Source organism: Anser cygnoides, chromosome 5 (genome assembly GCF_040182565.1).
Source record: "Anser cygnoides isolate HZ-2024a breed goose chromosome 5, Taihu_goose_T2T_genome, whole genome shotgun sequence".
NCBI lineage: Eukaryota > Metazoa > Chordata > Aves > Anseriformes > Anatidae > Anser > Anser cygnoides.
In genome coordinates, this window is record NC_089877.1 from 50987733 (window position 1) to 51010751 (window position 23019).

Below are 23019 nucleotides of genomic sequence, written 5' to 3' on the forward strand. Positions count from 1 at the left end.
AAATTCCTTTAAATGTGCTTGTCTGAATAGGAGAGACAGAAAAACCTTTTTTTTTTTCTCCAGAGTGGGAACCTTTGGAGATTCCATGTGTGGAAAAATACACTACTTTCTAAATATATACATTTATATTAAGTATATTTAGATCATCCAGCTTGAGTTCAGTCCTGCTGAAATAAGAAGGGGAGACCCATACATCTTTGTAGGTGGATCTGTACAGTTCTGAGTGCAAACATCAATGCAGGCAGATATGTAAGCAGTCTAGAAATTTACGATTTAATGTCTCCTGAGGTCTATGAGGAGACACATCCAAAGAATGTTTTCTTACGCATGATTATCCAGATCTGTGGAGGAGACTATTTGGAAACTTGATTTGATAGTAAGTAAGCCTGTTTGCATTGCATACAAAGCAAGTATGTCCATAACTGGAGTGCAGCTAGCTCCATTGTGGTCTGATCTGTGAAGTCTCAGCATCCACAGTGTGAGTGATAGTTCTTTTGGTTATTTTGGGGTTGTAAACCAAGTGTAAACCAAAATCCCAGAACAGTATGCACTGGTATTCGGATCCCAGCAACATTTTTTATTACAAAATTCATTGGTGGTCTTATTCTTGGCTATGGCTTTAGTAATAGCAGGAGAGGAGCAAGGACAGGCAGTCTGTGGAGATAAGAGGGTGGTTTCCATGGCTATTGAATGCAAACATTTTATCACACTTTGGTAAGCTGCACAATGCTGTTTCTATTTGTCATTTTTTGTGGTGGAAATGCTGTTATAAATATTCAGAAACATATATATATATATATATAATAATATAATATAATAATTATATATATTATATATTACATAATGAATACTATATAATAAATACATATTAAAAATAAAGAGTTAATGAGGTATAAATAAGGATTTTCTCTGAAATCAGATAAACTAAAAATTAGGCTTTGCTGCACATTTGCACACACAAACTGGTTGGCATTTCTGTAATGAAAACTTTGTTGTTCTACTCTGAAGTAAGCAAAGTCTAAATCATTTCTCAGGTGTTCTCTGTAAACTGTAAGTTCTCAGCATAATTCTATATAATGCTTAGGTGTATAATGGATATTTTCTTATTTGGTTTACATGTGTTTTTATTTACATAAGAATCAGTTTATCTTTGATTTTTAATATGTGATGTGAGAAAGCACTTTATTTCAAGCACATTAAAAAAAGCAGAAACGAAACATATAGAGTGCTGAATAGGAAATACAGGCTTTTAAGCTGATACAGAGTTTGGAATCACTTGTAAAATGATTGTAATGTTTTAGTAGAATGATACATTTAGAGAAGTAAACTGATGAAATTTTCATGTAGCTGATAGATGTGTACATACTTAAAATGAATACTATGTCCTAGATTGCATTCTGCAAGCTTTTTGGGATGTGAAAAAATCTGAAATTTAAAGTTGCTTTTTGCTTCATTCCAAAAATTCAGTAATATTTCATTTCCATATTCTGTATGTTTATTTTTTGAAGTGATGCTTTTAAAGACAATCTAATAGTTATATTTCTTATATGTTAAAACCAAGTGCTAGTAAATGCCAAGTTACCTCAGTAAATACTGTGGTACATCTTGCTCTGTTTTTAAGATGATCTCTATATTTACATTTTCATTTGTGTTTCGTGTGAGCTGGCAAGAAAGGAAATTCAAATTACCTTCCATTATTTTAGTATTGCTCACTGGATGAATGAAATATATATATATTTTAATTCATATGCACAAACAGAAGCAGAAGTGCAATTGTTATCTGGCCTGTTTTCTGCATCTCATTTTGTAAAGTAGAAACATCCACACTGATGAAATTGAAAGTCAGAGAAAATATGATTAACTTTATTTTTCTTTAAAAGTTCATTTTATAGTATCAGAGATCTGAATATCCCCAATTAATCACTGTTATGGGAAAATAATTTTACAACCAATTTTGTAGTTTACCCAGGTCCTTGCATACTCATTCTTAAAACTGAATAAAATTTTGAATGTTCTTTCAGTACAATTCTGCCTCATGTTCTAAACCGATATAATTTCTGATTATACAGGAGGTGCTGCATGTTGCAGGAGTGGAAATGCAGTTAACAGCTGCTGTTTCATTTTTGACTGTTCTGCAAGATGAGTCGGTGTCCATTCATACGTACTCCCACTCCTTCCTACACATCATTCTCCAGAACCTGGAACACAGAGATGCAGGTCAGGGCTGTACAGCTACACTGATGACTGAGTATTTCTGTTAATTTTGTTTCCTTAGTGACAGTACAGTACTGTGTAAAGCAGTTAAGTGACTTTTTATCTAGACTTGTATGAAATAAAAGATTTTTGCATGCTGATCATGTACGTACTGATTTTTAAAAGTAGTTCTTTATACTGATTGAAACAATCAAAAGCACTTACTCTGTTTGAAAGACTAAATCTAAAAGTTGTTACTGAGTCCACGCTTCTGTTGAAGCATCAGAATTCTGTGGCTGAGAAAATGAAGGGAGAAGAGTTGATATTTCTTCTTTAATGGTTAGTTTTTCTTAACTTCTGTTACACTATTTTTAGGATACAAAGGAAAAACAAAAAGGCCTCTTTTAACGCTAGAAAATTTCAGTGGGGACAAGAGAAGGTTATGCTCCTAAATGATAAAAATTGTCTTTTCAAAACAGGGTAATTATTTTCCTGTAGAAGAATTAATAAGGCAAAAGTAATGGGGACAGAATTTGGTTCTCATCTATCCTGCTTCTTAATCACAGAATCAGAATGGTTTGGGTTGGAAGGGACCTTAAAGATTGTCCAGTTCCACCCCCTGCCATGGGCAGGGACACCTCCCACCAGCCCAGGCTGCCCAAAGCCCCATCCAGCCTGGCCTTGAGCACCTCCAGGGATGGGGCATCCACAGCTTCTCTGGGCAGCCTGTGCCAGGGCCTCACCTCCCTCTGAGTGAAGAATTTCTTCCTGATATCTAATCTAAATCTACCCTCTTTCAGATAAAAACCATTACAGCTTGCCATATCACTACAAGCTCTCGTAAAAAGTCCGTCTTCAGCTTCCTTATAGGCCCCCTTTAGGTACTGGTAGGCCACTGTAAGGTTTCCCTGGAGCCTTCTCTTTTCCCCAGGACTGAACAACCCCAACTCCCTCAGTCTGTCCTCATAGGAGAGGTGCTCCAGCCCTCTGATTGTCCTCAAGACCCACCCCAACAGGGCCATACTGTGGACCCCAGAGCTGAGTACAGTACTCCAGGTGGGATCTCAAGAGAGCAGAGTAGGGGGGGGAGAATCACGTCCCTTGACCTGCCAGTCACACTTTTTTTGATGCAGCCCAGTTTTAATGAGTGTCTGAAATTTTGAATATTAATTTAATGTCTTTTAATTATATATCTCCTTGAAGAGGTAAATAGAAAAAGAGAGAAGTAATTTTGTAAAACTGATGGGTGTTTTGTTATTATATGTACAACGTAACATATAACCCATTTCTTTCTGACAGGTGTCAGCAATGCATGGCTAGAAACCCTTCTTGCTGTAATAGAAGCTTTACCCAAAGAGACTATCAGACACGAGGTAATAATATTCTCCCCACTTACGCTAGCAACAAATAAAAGATTGTAGTTTCCTGCCAGGCTCATTTCACATCAGTACGATTTGTTGCAGTTCTATGCCTGTGAAAGCAGTAATGTTTGTGGAACATACTGTAAGAGGGGAACGTGCTAAGGCGAGACAGGAAGGTCATCGTAGAAAGCTTTAGTATTCTTCAGCAAATGAATCCTCTATGTTTTCTAACACTTCCCTTACACTGAGTAACATGTTTTCACATATCCTGTTTTGAATTACAGGATAGTATCTCATTCTTTGTAGTGGACAAAAATTTTGTATTTCTGCTGAATAGGAATGAATGCTAGAGATGCATTTCATTGTGTGCTTCAGTTGTTCTTGATGTACCAAAAACCTAATGCCCTGCAAGCACTTGATTTTTTAGCATGTAGCTTTAGGAAGAGCAAGGAACTAGAAAATAATGTCTCCCTTTTTCTCAGCTAGTTTGTTTGGTTTTATTTTGAGAATTCATATTTTACTGTTAAGTTTAAAAGCTTTGAGACAGTGATATTTTGATGTCTAATGTAGAGATGCAAATATATAAACATTTCTGTGGTTTAAAAATACCGATTAAAATCAGTGGGTAACTGAAATCCAGCACTATTTAAAAAATAAACTTCTAAAAGGTGAAAATAAACTACCGTCAGCTCCAAAATCTAAATGTAATGTAATTTTACAGATGCCATTTAAACAGAATGTAGTTTTTACTCTGATCTCTCACTAGAACATAGTAACACATTTATATGCTTCCACAAAAATGTTTTGAGGAGATCACAGTTGATAGAGTGTTGATTCAGCAACTATACAGATACCGACTGAAACCAGCCTTTTATGTTACTTGAAGGATCTTTATGTCAGAAAATTAGGAATATTCTAGTAGTTAATTTTTTAGTAAATAAGTAAAAATCATAGTACAATCTTAGATTCCAAGGTTGTAAGGAAATGTGTGCTGGGTCAGACTAAAGGTCAGCCTAACCCAGTATCCTCTCTCTGGCAGTGGCCACTTCATGGGAGAGACTGTCTAGATCAGTAACTGGAGTTACTAGAAGTGGTGTGTTTGCTGTCATAGTTCAAAGACCAAGTAATATACAGTTTTATAGATAACTGATGAAATGTTTGTTTATGAAGTATTATAGTTAGAAGCATACCTTTTGTACTAATTCTAGTCTAGGTGAACTACTTGTCCTTACAATGGATAGATGCTCTCACCTCAAAATTTTGGTTAGTAAGAGGAGAGAAATGCTCTTAGAATACCATTAGGATAATATACAAGGCAGGAAAGTCTTTTTTGAGAGAGAAGTGAAGTTCTTCCTGAGTGAAAAACTGTAGCAGACTTCAGGAGAAACCTCTTTGTAATGTATTCCCTGGCCTGGGACCTGGATTTCTTTTATTATTTCTGGGCAAAAAATAGTGTATCTAAATGTGGAGTTCTGCAGGCCTTTCTCAGTTTGTTTCTGGCACCATAGAGGTGATCCAACAAATGACAGCACAGCTAAGATGCTGGTTTTCTGCATCTATATGGAAATGAATTTTTTTCCCTACAGATCCCCAAATTATGTTTAAATGAGAGGGATTGTTGCTTCAAAACTTCACATTAAAAGTGGTGTTTCCTGGGAAAACTCACAAGAAAGAACTTCTCTCTCTCTCTGTCTCTCTCTCTTTTTTTTTTTTACAAGAACATATTTAAAAACTTTTGTCAAAATTACCAGCTAATAGCTATAAATATTCATATACAACTTAGTCTCAAAATAAAGACACAAGCAGACAGATGTAAAACTGGCTGTGATGTGAATCACAAACTGCTATTTGGGCCAAGATATTGGTTCAATACACTATAATTAGCACTGAATATTAAATGCAGGTTTCCAGTAGACTATTAATGTACATATGCATTACTATTGTTAGTACTGTTTAATTCCATGAACGGGTTAGATGACATTTGGGTTATATGTTTTACTGGATTTTTTTTTTTTTAAGAAGGGGAATACATTATTTACTGCTGACATTTATTCTCTTTTCCTTCATATAGATACTGAATCCACTGGTTTCCAAGGCACAGATTTCTCAAACACTTCAGTCCCGCTTGGTTAGTTGTAAAATCATGGGAAAATTAGCTTACAAATTTGAAGCTCATATGTGAGTAGACTGTCCCTATATTTTATTTCCATGGTGTATATCAGTATTTCTTTTTCAGAGACAAAATTTAGCACAGGAATAGACTTCATTGCAAAACTTAAATGCTTTCCTCTTATAGACCCCTTTATCAGGGTAGTAAATTATAATAAAAGATGTTTGCTGTGTAACTAGCATATTCACAGTTGCTGATGTCCATCATGTTATAACTTCAGATTGTATGGTCTTCCACAGGTTCAAATGGATGCCATTTTCACATCATTCTTGCATATTGTTTTTCTTTCTAGGAATGGATGTCTCTGCAACATAGAGACAAAACACAACTCCATCATCTTAGATTTTCTTGTCATAAATACAAACCCTTAAGAACTCTTGTTCCTAATTTTTTATCTAACCAAGTTTCACATGTAGACACTATTTATTTTTTTTTTCTACATATAGCTATGTGGAGATGCATTAGAAACTATTGTTGTTCCCTGATGTTATCCAGCTATTAGATGCAGTGTCTGTGGGTTTGGACTGGTTCACAACAGGAAAAGTAAATCTGAATACCTTATTTGCCCCAAACAGTTGGTACAGTGCATTCTTTGGAGTTTATCCGGTCTTATGATAGTAGCACCTTTTCACCTAAAGCGTTTCCAGTCCAGGCAATTGGACATTTGTGGTCATATTTTTTTTTTTATTTTTTTTTTTGCTGTTACAAAAGAAATCCACTGAGGGTTACTGAATTCACAGCAGCCATGTCTAGCTCAGGAAGTCCACTCTGATAGTGACTTTTATCCACCACAAAATGCAAAAATTCAGCATAATAGAAAACATGAACAACAGGACTGTATGACAAGATGTTTAGGAATAAATTTATTTAAAATATGATTTTTTTTCTTTAATAAAAAAGAACTAGAGGCAACTAAAATGAAGCTATCTATACCTTCATTTGCTATGTCGATTACACATATCAGACATGAAAAAGTTGATGAGCATGGTAAAGTAAATTTTTTTGAGAATGTTACCAAAGACTTCAAAACTTTTTTTCTACAAAAGTTGTAGGACTCTAGCAGAATAACAATTTCTCTTATTTATTTGATGTTACTTTCTTGTGAAAAAGAAGCGGCTTTCCAGATTACAAGCAATCTTATGGGAAGTTAAAATAATGTTAGCCATAATGAGTTCAAGTAATGCTATTTTTTGGGTATGATTCCGTGCTGTTAGGAATATGAAACCCCTCATTTCAGTGAACGTAGTAGCACCATTTCTGTATAGAAGCTACATGTTAAGAAACTGGTTGAAAATTTTCTGAAAATTTTCTGGGACGTGTTGATCCTGTGGTAGAGTTCTCTGGGTGCAGTTTAGAGAGCTGAAAAGAGACCTTGATCCACGGGTTTAGAATGTGACAGGCCAAGTAAGATACAAAACACCCTATCATTCCCCTTACAGGATGGATTTTGGTATTGGCTAAGGAGATGTGTTTGGCCTCAGGAGAAGTCAATATATAAACATAACTTCATATTATTCTTCAGAATGGCACTGTTTTTCCTCATAAAATATGCACTATAATTAAAAACCTTTCTTTCATGTTTCGTATTTCACATGACTTCCAGGTTATGCTATAGATTTTGGACAAAGTCACAACTGTGGAATAGAGCATTACTTTATCTACCCTCTGTTCCAACAGCTAGCTAAAACCAAGTCTTTTTCTGGAAGTACTCCCAACAGCTAGCTAAAACCAAGTCTTTTTCTGGAAGTACTCCCTACTTTAGAGGAATCTGAAGTGCCAAGCTCCCAAGACTATGTATAATCTTTGAAACTTCTAGACAAATTTTGTTATAAGAAGTAAATTATTTTTCACTGTGATAAACGGAGGCTGTGCAAAGTGACTTAAAAATTTGCTTGGCTGTCTTCATATTCTTTCTTTTGAATTTTAAAACAATGTAAAGATTTGGATAGAGACACTTTATGAATACTCAAGACAGCATCTTGGGCAATGAAAGGAAACACAAAGGCCGAATCTGCCAAGTTGTAGTATGTGTTTTTACTTAAAGAGAATTCAAAATAGTTGTTTTGTATCTGCCATTGATTTAGTATGAATACTCGCATCTACTTGCTTAAAGGCATTGCAGTGCTGGAGCTTTTGATCTTAAATTCTTGTTCTACATTCTTCTTAAATATCTCTTTGGTTATGCGTGCATATCAAAGCTGAGGTATTAGAGACTGCCAAGTGGGCTGTCTCTCCTAATGCATTCTATTGTTTTTATTTCAGTAGGCCCCAAAGCTTCGATAAGGAGTGATATCTCATTGTATTAAATGCCACACAAATACACAAGATGGCAAAAATACACAGGCTAATTTTCATCCCACAGCATTACTAGTCACTACCTCAGTCATTGTGTTTTCTTTTTTTTCCTATGTGTGGATGTTTTTTGGTCTGTTGAATTCTGTAACATGTAGACAGTAGTATGCCAACCTCTTGACAGAAGGCCAAAGAGTGCGTTAGTTGAAATCCTTCGTTCATCTCACCCTCAAGGCTGAAAGATGTGGAAGAAATTACTGCCTTCACCTAGCTGTAGTGAAGCTTAAATTTAACTTTTCTCTGTATTTTATAATCCTACAATAGCCTAATGGCTTCTGAGATTATGGTAGTATATGGATCACAGTTTCAGTTCACAATTAGATAAATGTTCAATAGGTTCTGCAATTTGGACTGTTTAATGTGAAAATAGAGAAAAAAAGAAAAAAAAAGACACTGTTTTTCACCATGGAAGCTAAGATTCTACTTGGCATATGTACCAGGCTGGGCTTCAGGTCCTATGAAATCTTCACAAGCTGTAAGAATTAGGTTTATCTTCAGGAAAATGCTGACTAAGTTTTGTGGCAAAGTTTCAAAAGGCAACAGAAGACTGACCTACAGCAGTGTATAAGTGCTGATTTGGAGATCAGTCAAGTGCTGATTTGGAGCATCTTTGATATACACAGGAAAAGATTAATCCACATCTGAATCAGTAGAGCTGTCTTATTCCATGATGATTTCTGACTCAAAAAAAAAAAACAACAAAAAACTTTTATTAGGATTCCTATCTTTTCTGTTTTCAAAGTAAAGACAAGATTAATTGGGATTTGCACTTCCATTTATATTGTATTCTTACAGTGTTTGTTCAAAAATTGTACTGAAAATAGTTATGAAATGAGGACAGCATCTCTAAGCCTACCTGCTATTTTGTTAGTTTAAAAAACATAATAGATGAAATATGAGGAAATAATAATGACTATAAATAATCCTTTTTCTATTTCTTAATAACGTATAGTTTATAATTTCAAGTTTTCAGAAAAGTCATTTACCACGTTTGATAAGTTAGTTAAAAAAAATTGATCTTACAAGTCATATAGGGATATAATTTGAGTACTATAAAGTGGATTTTATATATTATTGTTTTATATATTAATAAAAAATGTTCATGTTTTTAGTATTAAAAGAGAGATTCTTCCATTGGTAAAATCACTGTGCCAGGATGTAGAGTATGAAGTAAGAACTTGCATGTGTCGGCAGCTGGAGCATATAGCTCAAGGAATAGGGTGAGTATAATTTGCATAACTGCTTTTAAATGCAAAATCTTCCTATGAAATGTTTAATGGTAACCTAAAAAGAGATTTTTTTTAACCCTTTTAAAATTTCTAACTTAATTTTTGCATACTTAATAATGAATTTGGAGTGTGCGGGTTTGTTCTTAGGAATTACAGTTGGCTGTTTTCCATTTTCAGTTTTTTACTTCTTTATGATAGTAGAATTGCTGAACCATAAAAACATATTTTTTTTTTTTTGTAAATAATGAGTTTATCAATAGCTTCTTGAGATCATTTCAATTTTATGTTGATGACACTAGGTGTATTTAAAAATATGAGGACTATGGCAAGTATTGTTTCTTATTATTATTATGCCATTTTTTGCAAAAGAATGTGTGTTTTGCAAGCAAATTTCAGTTCGTTGTCGACTCTAATTCTGAAGACCTTCATGATGCACATATAGTAATAGAAACAGTTCATGAAGATTTATTTTAACATAGCACAGAACATATTAACCACACATTCAGGGGTAGGCCCTAAGTGAACAGCTATTTTAAAATTCTTGGTCTGTCCACCTGTTCCAGCGCCAGGAAATAAAAACAAATAAATAAATAAATAAAGCAATACCTCGTCTTACAGACTTGAAGAAATAATCAAGTGATATTCCCTGTGCTGTTACCCAGGTGGATAGGTTAAATCTTAATAGTCCCTCTGGCCTTTAAAATTGTGAATTTATGAGCAGATTCAGGGATGAGGCTGAAACATAATTTGAAAGATACTGTAAAAATGCACTTCAGTTTGTTAGTACTGATGTTTGTGGAAGTTATGCCTGTGCCTGTGGTAGATATTTTTTTTTAATGAAGAGTTAGGTTGTTATTTAGATTCCGAGTTTTTAAAACAAACAAAAAGACCCAGAAATTCCTGCAAACAATGTTGTTAACCTGTGAGTCAGGGAATACTGAAGAAACGCATGTTCATGCTGTTTTTTAGCCTACTCAGATAGAGGGGAAATAATATTCACAGCAAGAACTAAGCATTGCTGTAACATACTTAATTTCACATTGTTTTGGTAATGTCATTCTGAACAGTAATTTCTAGATTCCCAGATAAACTTGCCCATATTGCATACAAAATAATTTTATATTTGTGCTTTAGATGGCTCTACTGCAAGGTCCTTGCAGTAGAAAATTCAAAGGATGGGAATAATGTTGAAAACATAATATTATTCATTGTTATTCATAACTAAGTAAAGTATTCACTTGTTTTTGTATTTATTTTCTGTTATAACAAAAGGGAGCTTAGCATGGTAAATCGTTTTAACATTTTTCATATTGAACAGTTTTTTATTTAAAAGAACCTGATTGCAGAAAACAAAGATAGTATTTGTTGATATTGTTGGTACTTATAGAACTGAAAAAATAATATACACTTTACTAAACTGACTGAATAATTTGAAAATGTATTTATTTTTATTGCTCTCACGTATCTCATGTATCTTTAAGTATCTTAAAATTGAATTCTGTTTAGTGGGAGATTAAAGATGAGTGAAAGAGAGGGTTCTGTTTTTCTTCAGGGACTGACCACTTAAAAACTCCTTTAAAGGGAGGGGTGGTTCTAACCCGTCATGTTAGTTTGAAGTCTTTAGATGCAACCAAAATGGAAAGCCACAAAACATGTCTGCAGAACATTTTTTTTTTAAATTTTTGCTTCCTGATTTCAGTCTTCACTTGGAATATAGTCCTTTACTTCTCTCCTCTGGCTCTTTCTACACTGTATGTTCTTGTGTTTTTCAATCATCTTCCTTCCTTCTTTCTTGTTTGTTTTTGTTCAATACTATGAGATTTTCTTGTTTTCATATGAGATACAATCTGCATTTCCATAGATTTCTCTAACCTTTTCAGTTAATCTCTTTTATAATCAAGAGCTGAGAAGCAATCATATGAATCTGTCTTTGAAAATGATTTACACGTAATACAGCAAAATAATTTTTTAGAAATAATCTATATGTTATTCTGAGTAAAATAACTCTTATCTAGTATATGGGTATAGTCACGGAATATTGGTTTCATATAAACCTGGAAACCTTTTATATATTTGAAAAAACGTACAGCTGCATAGATTCCCTTGCCCTGTAACTCAGTCTATTGAGAAGAATAAAGTGGTTTTGTGTAGCAGCTTTTAGAAAACACTTGTGTGAATCTGTGAATTTGCTTTCAGTAGTTTTGTTTCACATATAAGACAGGTATATATGGACAGGCAGGTGTTGAAATACACTTGAAATGTGTGCATTTATGTTGTTTTCTGTACTCCCCCTCCAAATGCTTTTTAATTTCAAGGTATGCTTGGTATGAAAGAAGAAACAATAAAATTATTTTCATGTGTAACAAGGGGGCAATACCTTATACTAATAAATGACCATTTTGGAAAGGAAATACCATTTTCCTCATTCTGGTGAGTGTCTATAAAATTAACTGAATTGGATGTATTATGCCTGGGAGATGAAAGTCTAAAAATGAGGTAGGTATTACTCAGTGGCAAATGGCAGTATTACAGTCAATTTACCCAGCATTAGTACGGTAGTTTAATAGAGCTAAATACATAGTTATCAATTAGTGGTCCATTTTGTATCATTTTCTTTAATTCTTTTCTCCCCAGCTTGTATTTTTAGCATTTATATACCCATACGCACTGCTTTCTGTCCGAGTTTTCTGCCTGGTCCCTCCCCAGTGATTTAGATGCTTTAGTTCATAGAAGTGGCAAACTGTCGGTATTTTCAAGGTGTAAGCTGTTGCTGTGTTCTGTGTTGGGGATGAATAGGTAATAGGAAAATAAAGACAATTAAATTAACAGAAATAAGCACATCTTCATGTAAATGATGAAAGCATAATGCTACAGTAGTTCCAAGATCTGTTGTTACTATTTAGTGATGTTATCTAATGGTATTGTGATTTTCTCATAATATTAAATAAATGATTAATCATCTGTTTGGAAGAATACTTTTAAGCTACAGCTTGATTTACTAGTAACAATAATAAACTTTGCAAGGTGCAAATCACTGATGCTGGTTATTTATAAAATTTGCAAGTGTTACTGTTCATATTGACTTACAAAAGGGATAGTTGTTACTTGTTTAGTCTAATTGTAAGGATGTTTTGGGCATTTATATTTCTGTAAAAGTCTGTCATCCTAGAGGTTGTGATTAGTTTTGCATTAAAAACTGTGAATGAAGTGTTAGAATATAAATTCTTTGTATACATTTGCATGAAGTGTCAAATGTAGTTTTGATTTTATCATCTCAGTTAATGCTCATGTAGTATAATTTTATCAGCATTTCCCTGCAGTTTTGTATTTTGCCCAGTATAAACATGGAGGGCCAGATCCCTGGCTGTTTTAAATTGCTGAGGTCCCATTCTTGAGATGTGCTGCTTACAACAGCTTTCACTAACTGATGTTCAGACCAAGAGCTTGTACATGACAGCAGAACAAAGTGAGCTTCTTCACTTGTATGCATACAAATTATCTTGACTTCTATTAAAAAGAAAAAAAAAAGAGCATGGCAGGGTCAATCAAGCAATTAAGAATTAGCTATTCACTGGGACATTGGAAAGTTATGCTGGTTGGCAGCTTTTACAGAAGCTGTGCTCTTGCTCCAGGAGATGAATCTTTTTTCATCTTACTTTGCAGTCACTTTACTGCGCAAATGATTCTGTGTCAAGAGTTTTTCATTCCTTCTTAGTCACCTCTCTGATGAAACTCTGATTTCTAATTCAGTCCCTAGTATAGCAGTTTGCTGCCAGTGTCGAGATTGAAGTTGTCAGGACCATCACACACGCAGACAATGATAGTCATTATCAAGGCAAAAACAGGCGAGCAGAACCTTTTCATTGCTACTTTAAAACAAGCCTAAAAGCTCGTGTTTGGACTAGTCAGGAAAATGTGTGTTCTCTGAGCAGTAGTTGCGTACCCTTTGTAAAGAAGGCTTGTCTTTGAAGCATAGTATTTCTGGATACTTCAATCCGACTCCAGATATTTTATGATTTCTATGACCCATATTTAATCATTTTGGCTTTGGAACATACTCTTCCATTGCATTAAGCAGTTTGTATTTTCTGAATATTTGATCAGAACAGTTTTCTTAGTGGCCTAGTGAAATAGCTGGACTCCTCTGAGCTTTTTCAGATTGCATTTTGTCTGATTTATTTTGAGTTCATTTGAATGATTTTATATAAATGAAGTTTCACATTTTAAACTTTTTTATTTCCATGGCTGATGAAGAATAAAGTCCTGAGATTGATTGCAGATTGTTATTTGATTTTCATTTTCTTACAACTTAGTCATTTTTTCCTTCTTGGCCACCCAATAAATGTCTAAATTGGTATTTCAGGAAATAATTATTATTATGATTTTTTGCTATGGCAACATTGTTTCATAGTGTTTTCTCTTTAAATGCTTGCCTCAATTTGCAGGACAGAACTAACCAAAACTGTAGTGCTTCCTGAATTGGTAGAGCTGGCAAGAGATGAGGGCAGCAGTGTACGCCTTGCAGCTTTTGAGACATTAGTGAATCTGCTTGATATGTTTGATGCAGGTAAGGACTTAATTTAGGTTTGGTAGCCCAGTTCTTAATGCATCTTATAAATGTAATTAAATCTATGTTTTCTCTGCAATCTTTTATTTTTTCATTTATCCTGTATGTATTTCATGTCCTGCAATGCTTTATGCATGAATTTATTTTAAGAAAGGTAAGCCAGTTGTTCACAAAGTAAGTTACTTTCTTATTCTAAGCATCTGTATAATGAAACTAAATTGAATGAGTAAAATTACTGTATAAGGATAGGAATATTGGGTTGTTAATATTTACTTACTACTATTAATATGCATAATACAAAAATGTTAGTTAAACATATGCAGATGCCTGTCTTTTTTTTGCTATTAACTTTTTTTGCCTCTTAATCTAAGTAAAGGTAGTCCTAGGCAGACTGGAGCCTGCTTCTGAGCTGAAGAAACCAGGCTGGGGCAATGACACGATATCTATGTGTGTATCAGTAAATGTTTCAATTTTCAACACTGAGTGTTGTATATCAAATGCACTTACATGTTTTGGAACAGAAAAAAAACTCTTCATGTCCCATAAACTGCAGTGTGCACAACTGATCTGTTTTAGAGGCACTAAGCATCAGCAATTGCCATTTTAATCCTTGTAAATTTGTGCATAAAAAGCACTGAAAGTTTTCTTCATTGCAATGAGAAAGTGTGTGTACTATATAAAGCTTTTCAATTTATTTATAATGGAAAATGTAAATTCTTGCAATTTTCCCAGAACTCTATATTGTTCCTGTAAACAGCATGAATATTTCATGCTTGTCCAGGTGTAGGGGTGAGTGTCTGCATCTTCATGGGAGGAAGAAGAAATTCTCTGTTGTATGTGGTTTATGTATGTGGTTGGCTTAGTGGTAGTGGGATGCCGACATTCATGGCGCTCAAGTTCCCATCGCAGGTTCAGTTCAACAGTGATTGGAGCAAACTTTAAGGAGAGCTACTGTAACTGCTCCCATATAGGGGAACATTCTGGATAACTGCAGTGCGCTGTCCTACAATCACCATTCCTGTCCCAAATTTTTCAGTGGTATGAAGGTAGACAATAGCAGGCAGCTTTGGCTCTATATCAGTTGTGTTCTCCACTGTTTGTGTACAACTGAGGCAGTACAAAGAAGTGAAATTCACAAAAGTTCCTTGATAATGTATGTGTAAAAAGTTTTCTATTATAAGCTCTGTTAGTGATTGTTGACTGGTGCTCATAGCTTGCCACTTTGCTCTTTATACAGTCTTTTTCCAACCTCTTCAGTTGTTTATCTTCATTAGCAACTCTGTATTTTGCACATTTCCCACTCCCGTCTTACTGACTATACTACTCCCTCCTGATACATGAGTGAGGAGCAAATATTTACTTTACAGGAACTTGGTGATGAATTACTGAAATACATGACTACGTATAAGCCATATGGAGACATACATAGAGAAATAAGATTTTTAGGGAAAATACAATCGGTGAACTTTTTAGCAATGAGTGCTTTTATTAGCAAGTATACTAGTAGGTTAATTTTCAAATTCTTGAGCCATTACATTGATGCTATCAAGTTTCTGCTTCTCTTTTTTTCCTCCCTTTCTTTTCCCCGCCTTCCCAATTGCTTTTAACTACTGCTTTTAGCTATCAAAAAGAATTATCAAAACCCAAAAAACTTAGAGAAAGCAATCAGGGATTATTAACAGTTTTGCAAGGAATGTGTTTGTAGAAGTTTGGTTTGAATAATTTTTGGTTTCATGGCTGAACTACAAAACAAACATTTTGAAGGTAGATCACCCAAAATTATATCCTAGGGTTTCTTTCCCACAATAAAAAAATATTTTTTCAGGTCAACCTAAAAATGTTGTTCATTTGTATGAATTTGCTGAATTTGAGAATTAAGTTACCATTAAAAAAAATCCTCATCCTTTTAAAATTTGAATATTTTAAAATACAATGGCTTTATTTAAAAGAAGTTGAAATGGATCAACTTCTTTGAACATTTGCTCCTTTGTTTTATGGGGAAGCAGGGTGCTTGACACTATTTGCTGGATTTTACTTCAATTTCTAAATGATTTCGTTTCTTTCCCCTTAATTATTTCGTTTCTTTGTGAATGTATTGTTTACCAAAAGCCTTGCAACGTCTTCTTCTCACTAGGTTGAAAAAATTAACTTCCAGCAGATCCAGACTTTTCTTTTTACCATCATGGTCCTGTTTGATCTAGATGTCCCTGTATTTCTACTACTGTAGGAATTTTTATTGTTGGAATACTGCTGTATTCTTTATCTCCCTGTATGCTGGTGAACAAAGAAGTTAGTAGCTGTTCATTTATTCTCTGTCCCGTAAGTTAGTGGTGAGTGCCCTTTCCCTGTAAATGCACAAAGACAGAAAACAGGTAAGGTATTAAAAATCAGGACTTGTGTTATGGTAGTGCTCATCACTCTCTTTTACCTCCTATTTTCTGCCTCAGTAAGTGACTGCCAAAAAGACCCCTAAGCATGTTAAATTACATTTTTCATAACTTCTTTTAGAAGTCCACTCTATGTGGTCTTTTTAGATGTTTGATAACAAATGGCTAACTTTAAAAATGTCTTTTGTTTTACAGATGATAGGAGTCAAACTGTGCTTCCCTTAGTGAAATCATTCTGTGAAAAGTCCTTCAAAGCAGATGAATCTATCTTAGTTTCTTTGTCTTTCCATTTAGGGAAACTGTGCAATGGATTATATGGTACGATTTAATGTTCTTTAAAAATAATCTTTTTTAAGATTAAGGGAAGGTCAGAAAATTTGAAGCACTTAGAAAATATCCAGATTTGAATACATGAAGTGAAATAATAGCAAATATGGCATGAAAAGTCTGAAATAATCTATTACATAAATATTGGGTTTTGTGAAATTTCTCTTAAGGTGTCCATTTGGTTATCGTTCTTTTATGTTTAGACAGGGACAGAAGTGGAAACATAATGGCTTTTATTTATTGATTTGACTCATTTTATTATTTTATTATTTTTTGATACTTTGTTGGATATTCTGGAACGTCTGAGTTGAGTGACTGAATGTTTGAAACTAGAAACCTTTGAGAGCACAGTATGATGCTAACTTTGTACGTTCACTTTTCTGCATAGCCCATAAGGAGCTTCAAGGGAGAAAGGAGATCTAATACGATATGGATTCCCAGCTGCAGCTGAAGCCAAATCTGTACCCATAATTCCTGTTTTCTGTACCTTAGCACTTGAGCTCAGCAGATCTTTCTTTGATCATTCTGCCCACCTTTGACTCTTCACACAGAGCTTACCTGGGAAGGGGTAGAACACAGTTTTAAATGACAGAGAATTTTCCCCTAGATTCTTAAGCCCTTTGATATTTCTTACAGATCTTTAAAATGATTCTTTATGATCAGGTTAGACACTATCAAAGTGACAGTTGCTTCACTGCAAATAACTTGAAAGGGCTGTTCCACAGGGCCTAGGTGTTGTTTACAGAAATGAAGAGCTAGAAGAGTCCATCCTGTTTTTATCATGTCTTCCCCATCTTCTTATGGTTGACTGACTTTAATTGTGATCTCTTTTCACCTCTGAATACCATCTGACTGGTTCCCATTTTTCTCGAAGTGTTATGCCCTAGTAGAGCAGAACAAAGTGGAAGGCCTATTTCATGCGTCTTGCAAGCTAAATTGCTTTTTACATTTTTAACTGTGAAAAATAGCCTGTTTTGTTTTTTTTCAATAGTTTTCAATAGTTAGACACTATTTGTTCAAGTGCAGCCTATGAGCAGAAGCAGCTCAAAATTTTGTTTTTCTCTTTTTTTTATTATTTTTATTTTTATAAAACTGTCATCTGGTTACTCTTTCTCTTTCTTAACATATCTGGCTAAGCATGATACCTTACCGCTGTCCTAATGGAATAACAGCCTAAAGTTTTAATACCGTATGTCCAGTTTCTGAAGATCATTTTAAACTCTAAGGCAATCTTCTGAAGGAATAACAGTCTCCCTTCTAGGTTGATGTTGTCAGAATATTTAATAAGCATATTCTGTAACGCAACATCCGAAAAAGTGAAAATATTGGGTAGTAACAGAACAAGGATAGGCCTTTCTTCATACATTTGTCTGTTTTGAGAGCAAACCATTTGGTAACTTTCTCTTAACTGCTTTTTCATGCAGTTTTGAAGCCACTTTATTGATCTTCATCTCTATTTCCCCATCCCTTACTTATGAAACTGTCAACACACGTGCCCTTTACTGTATTTTTTGTATTCACAGCTTTTATCCAGTATTACATGGAAATGGAATCAGTTTGATAAGCTTTCCTTTGCCCTGTTGGCTGTTGCTCATTTTCTTGATTCCTTTTCAGTGTTTACAAGTAGATTTTGTGATTTTTTTTTTTCAATTTTTCAAAAACATGAAGTTAATCTGAGTGATCTATAATTATATAGCTTGTTCTTCCCCCTCTGACTGTTAGATATCAGTACCACTTCAGCCCTTTTCCAGTCTGATGCCACTTATGTAAGATTGCAGCAGCTAGTAATTCTAATATTCTTGCATAGTGGACTGAAGGACATCTGACCTTGCAGTTTTTGAAAACTTCTGTCATGGTTTAAGTATTCACTGACCTTTTTCTTTTGTACTTGAAGCTGGCACCTTTGTCAGTCATTAATTGTACTGAGCCTGATTATACTAGTGAAGTTTGAAAAAGAAAATAAAAGCGTTAAGCATTTCAACCTCTTGGTATCAATCACTGATAGCTTTCCTGTCTCCCTTGATTAGAAAACTCAGCCCTTCCTTGATGGCTCCCTTAGAAATGTGTACTTATGAAATGACCTCTTAATTTTTGAAGTCATCTTGCTAGTTGCATTCCATCTTGTTTTGTTTTCTAATTTTGCTCTTATACCTCTTTACTATCTGTTGCAAGGTGGCCCAATTTTTCTACTTTCTGGAGGCAAGGAGTGTTCATGTTATTGATTTCCATAAAGATCTAAATATTTAATAAAAATGAAACCAATATTAATGGAACAAACAAGTATATACACAGTCCTGCTTTTAAAAACCTGACTATTTCAAAAATTATATAGACAGAAATTAAGATTCACTCTGTTATAGCTAGGTGTCATTTTTCTGTAATCACTTTATCTGTGTAATTCATAATGATGATACTGCACTAGGCTGAAGGGGGGAAGGTAGATTAAAACTTGGCATATTTGAAAGATTTGTAAATGAGTTTTGGACATTATTAATAGCATTTGTAATGAGAAAAGTAAGCTTCTTTAATTTTTATTTATTATTTATTTATTTTTGAGGCATTTTTACTCCTGAGCAGCACTTACGGTTTTTGGAATTTTATAAGAAGCTTTCCACACTGGGTTTGCAGCAGGAAAATGGACACAATGATAATCAACTACAACTTCAAACTCTGGAACAGGAAAAGAAAGTATATTTCAGTGAGGAAGAACTGTGCTTACAATTTTCCAGTAAGTAACATTAATTTGAAGTTAACTAAGTTGTGTCGTATATTGTTCACTATATAGAACCATGAGAAGGATAGAGAAGTTATTGCCAACAGTTACGCATTTTAGCTGGATTCCAGCTCTCCCCTGGAAAGTTCAAGATTACGGCTTAAAGTAGAGGTTGTTCAAAAGAGTTACCAGGAAAGATTCCTCTTTGCAGATTCTTAGTAAACCATCAGAAAATTTTGTCTGAGAGAGTGCTGTTCCAAGAGATTGCTGGTCTCATTCTTCCTGTAAGTTTTCTCCAAACTGTTAGTGCAAAGGCCTTGAAAAGATGACTGTGAAACAGAGTAGCTAATTTCAAACCATCCAAGGCTAGTTTTTTTTGTGTGTCATGACATTGCAGGGACTTGAAGATTAAGTCTGAATGTTTAGATTCATATTTTAGATATTTTCCTGCCTGAATACAAAAAGGATTTTCTAGTTTGTAAGATGTATTTAAATTTACCACTCATGATTTTCTAAACCTATTTTGTATTTTGACATTCTGCATTTATAAAGAAAATAAGATAGCACCAAGAGCCTGTAGACAGTTATTTTTATTCTACTTTTTATAGACAAGCACCAAGTATGTAGGTAGAAATCTGTTGGTTTATTTGAGCAAAAGCAAGGTATGTGCACACACAATTACGATGAAATTCAGATGCTTGTTTTTTCTCTCGTTAAAATGTTCTGAGGTCTCCAATTGCAGCTTTAACTAGATTACCAAAACATTAACATGATGTATAAAACTGAGGTTTTATACCTTGTGTTTTTAATCTCTGTCTTCAGAAAAAAGCCTCCAGCACATCTGGAAGATCTGTAAATCCAGTTAGTTCTTAAGTCTTTAACTTGTCTGTTGCCTGTGTTTTGACACAACCATCAAGAATACCACACTTTGTCTTTAAAATCAACCTGTTTTCTCCAAGTGTCTTGCTGGTTATAATTCAGTGTTTTCTTCTCTGAAAGTGTGGCCCTTTAGCAATACATTTAATTAGAGACTTTATTTTTCCGTAGGCCATGATAGTTTTTGTGGATCCAAAGAACTTTCATTTAGAACTATATTCTATATTCTTCTGCCTTTGTCATGACCCTGAAGTTCCTGTCAGATATACTATGGCCATAAGCTTCTATGAAGTAAGTCTACAAAACTTCTTTGTTAGTACTTACATGTTTTTGGTTTATATTTTGTTCTTTAAAGTTACATTTATGACTGTTCAACCCAAAGAAAAAGATTCGAAAAAACTTGTTAAAATCAGTTTGTCAAAGGTGTTCAGTCCCTTACAAAACATAATTATAGCCTGTATACATATTAGTGTATTTAAGTTGTGTGACATTAGACTACAATGGTTTATTGTGAGGTGAGCTTTTAAGAATCAAAAGCTGGAAAAAGCTGGTCTAGTACCGCAAACATAAGCAATTGCAGTAATTGGAATATTTGAAAGTTTTGAATGCTATTGTGAGAGGCACAGGAGAAAGGAGCTTGCCACTTTGGTCCTCAAAAACTTCTTTAGAACTGTACAGTGTGCTACTATGCTGCCATTCTGTGTAGAATATTTATATATATCAAGACTAGGTTGAATGCTCAAATTTCATGTGAAACTACTTGGAAACTTATGCAGATCTAAAAGCCGATGTATTCTTATTATGCCACTCAGTTTACAAAAGTTCCAGTACATTATTTTCATAAAAGTTCAAAAAATTCTTGAACTGCATAAATACTATTAGCTATATGGAGTGAATTCCAGAAACGAATGTGCACTCTCTCCTGATTGTAGTAATCCATATTGGAAATCTTCAAGGTTTTCATAGTGCTTTACATAGAATCTTTGTATTTAAATCCTCAAACTAGCCTTTTACGCCATTATGTAGCTGGGGAAAATGATAAGCTAAGCAGCTTGCTGAAAGCATTTAAATCACTAGTAGGGAAATAAATGAATCATAGAACCATAGATTCTATGAAGATAAGGTGGCTTTATTTCCACCATCTTAAGGAAGATGGATTGATTTCCACCTCTCCATGCCTGTTGATGTCTTGCCTTAATGAATTATAATCCAGTTAATTGTTGAAATTATTAGGTTAGCATACCATTCTGCATGTTTTAGGTCAGATATATAACACTTTTAAGGTTCTGTCTGAACATATGTAAAGTATTTTAGCTCATTAAGAAAAATCTGTAAAGTTATACCTTAGTCTGAATGTACATTTAGTGCTGGTTGATATATTTTTAAAACCATAGCTAAGCAACCACATGACAGGCAGATGTAAGTATTTTATGGCATTCACTGGTAGCTGGATATATGTATATATATTTCAGTAACCTCCAGTAACCACTTCCTTAAAGCTTAATCTTGATTGGAAGTAACCTCTTATCTTCACTTGGTTTATATAAACAAAGAAAGCCATTAAAAATCATTGTCTAAATATTCCGTATGGCAAAAATCTCATTCCTCAGATTTTTATCATATTTGCTATAAGACTTTTTTAACAGTTTGGAGATGGACTTTTCGTATTTTTTTAGGAATCTATATGTGGCTTATCAAAGGAATCACAGGAAAAAACAAAACAAATAATGAAGGAGTGAAAACTTCTTATGTTGGGGAACCTTGAAATGCAGAACAGCCTAAGCCAATTTTTATATTTTGTCTTTTGTAAATTATATAGCTGACTGTTTACACTTACATGGATCACGAAGTTTGATATTTGAATATTCCAGAATGATTTTTTTTTATAACCTTGCAATGCAGTCCTAAATTTTTTTGGAAAATGTGAAATAGAGTTTATTCTAAAAGCATGTTTCATGGTTAGGTAATAGATATGTTTCTTGTTTCATATTCTTTATATAAGCATATTTTTAATGTGATCAACAGGAAAGTACATAACTTTAGAAGGCTGATATTAAAAAATTGTTTTGCAACCCCTCATGGTTGTTGAAAAGTAAGCACATGCAGCGTAATTCCTGCAGTGCCATGGAATTAAAGTATGGTTTATCTTGCTATCTCACTGTTTTTTGTTTGTTCGTTTTTTTGAGGTTGCTAAGCTTTTAAATTCTGGTGTGTATACAATTCATAAAGAACTGGTTACGCTATTACAAGATGAGTCACTGGAGGTAATATACTTTTATTGGAACTTTATTTTGCTTGTTACATTGAGGCACATTATCTTGATGTTTAATAACTCTGCAGTAAGACAGTAGCTGCTTGAAATAATCTGTAGCTGTTACTTCTGTTTCACAGACACTTCATAAAGATGCAAGCCTTCTGTGAATAAAAAGGAGGAATATAGGAAGGTGTTTGAATTCAGTTAACCCACGCTGAATTCAGTACCTTTAAAAAATATTCATTCTAAATATTTTATTGATTGTTTTATTGTTTATTACCTTACAAGTTCTGTGGAAATATATGGTTTTGCTACTGTGTTAAAATATTTGTTGATAGCATTCCAGGTTTTTGCTTTCTTTTATTTACGTTTCTCCCATTGAAGAGGAGATGAAGTTGTCTATGGTTCAAAGATCAACACGTGTAGAAAAGTTTTTAGTCCAAGCTCTGGTACAGAATTTCTGGGTGTTCTTGAGATGGTTTAGTTTAGTGTGCCTTAGTTTCAACCTATGTAAAGCGTGAGTCACTTAGGTATGTATAACAGATACTGTAGCAAAACTTTTGGATTGAAAAAGGTCTTTGTTTGAGACA

General features: G+C 34.1%; 1 protein-coding gene across 1 annotated transcript in view; it reads left to right on the top strand.

Moving 5' to 3' along the window:
- PPP4R4 (protein phosphatase 4 regulatory subunit 4) overlaps positions 1-23019 on the top strand; it is a 72186-nt gene that overhangs the window by 29535 nt on the left and 19632 nt on the right. Inside the window, 10 exon segments of the mRNA XM_013181821.3 lie at positions 2070-2217; positions 3493-3566; positions 5626-5732; positions 9189-9296; positions 13751-13872; positions 16455-16577; positions 19144-19271; positions 19273-19314; positions 20347-20466; positions 22362-22439. Of these exon segments, the coding sequence (XP_013037275.2) occupies positions 2070-2217; positions 3493-3566; positions 5626-5732; positions 9189-9296; positions 13751-13872; positions 16455-16577; positions 19144-19271; positions 19273-19314; positions 20347-20466; positions 22362-22439 (1050 nt within the window).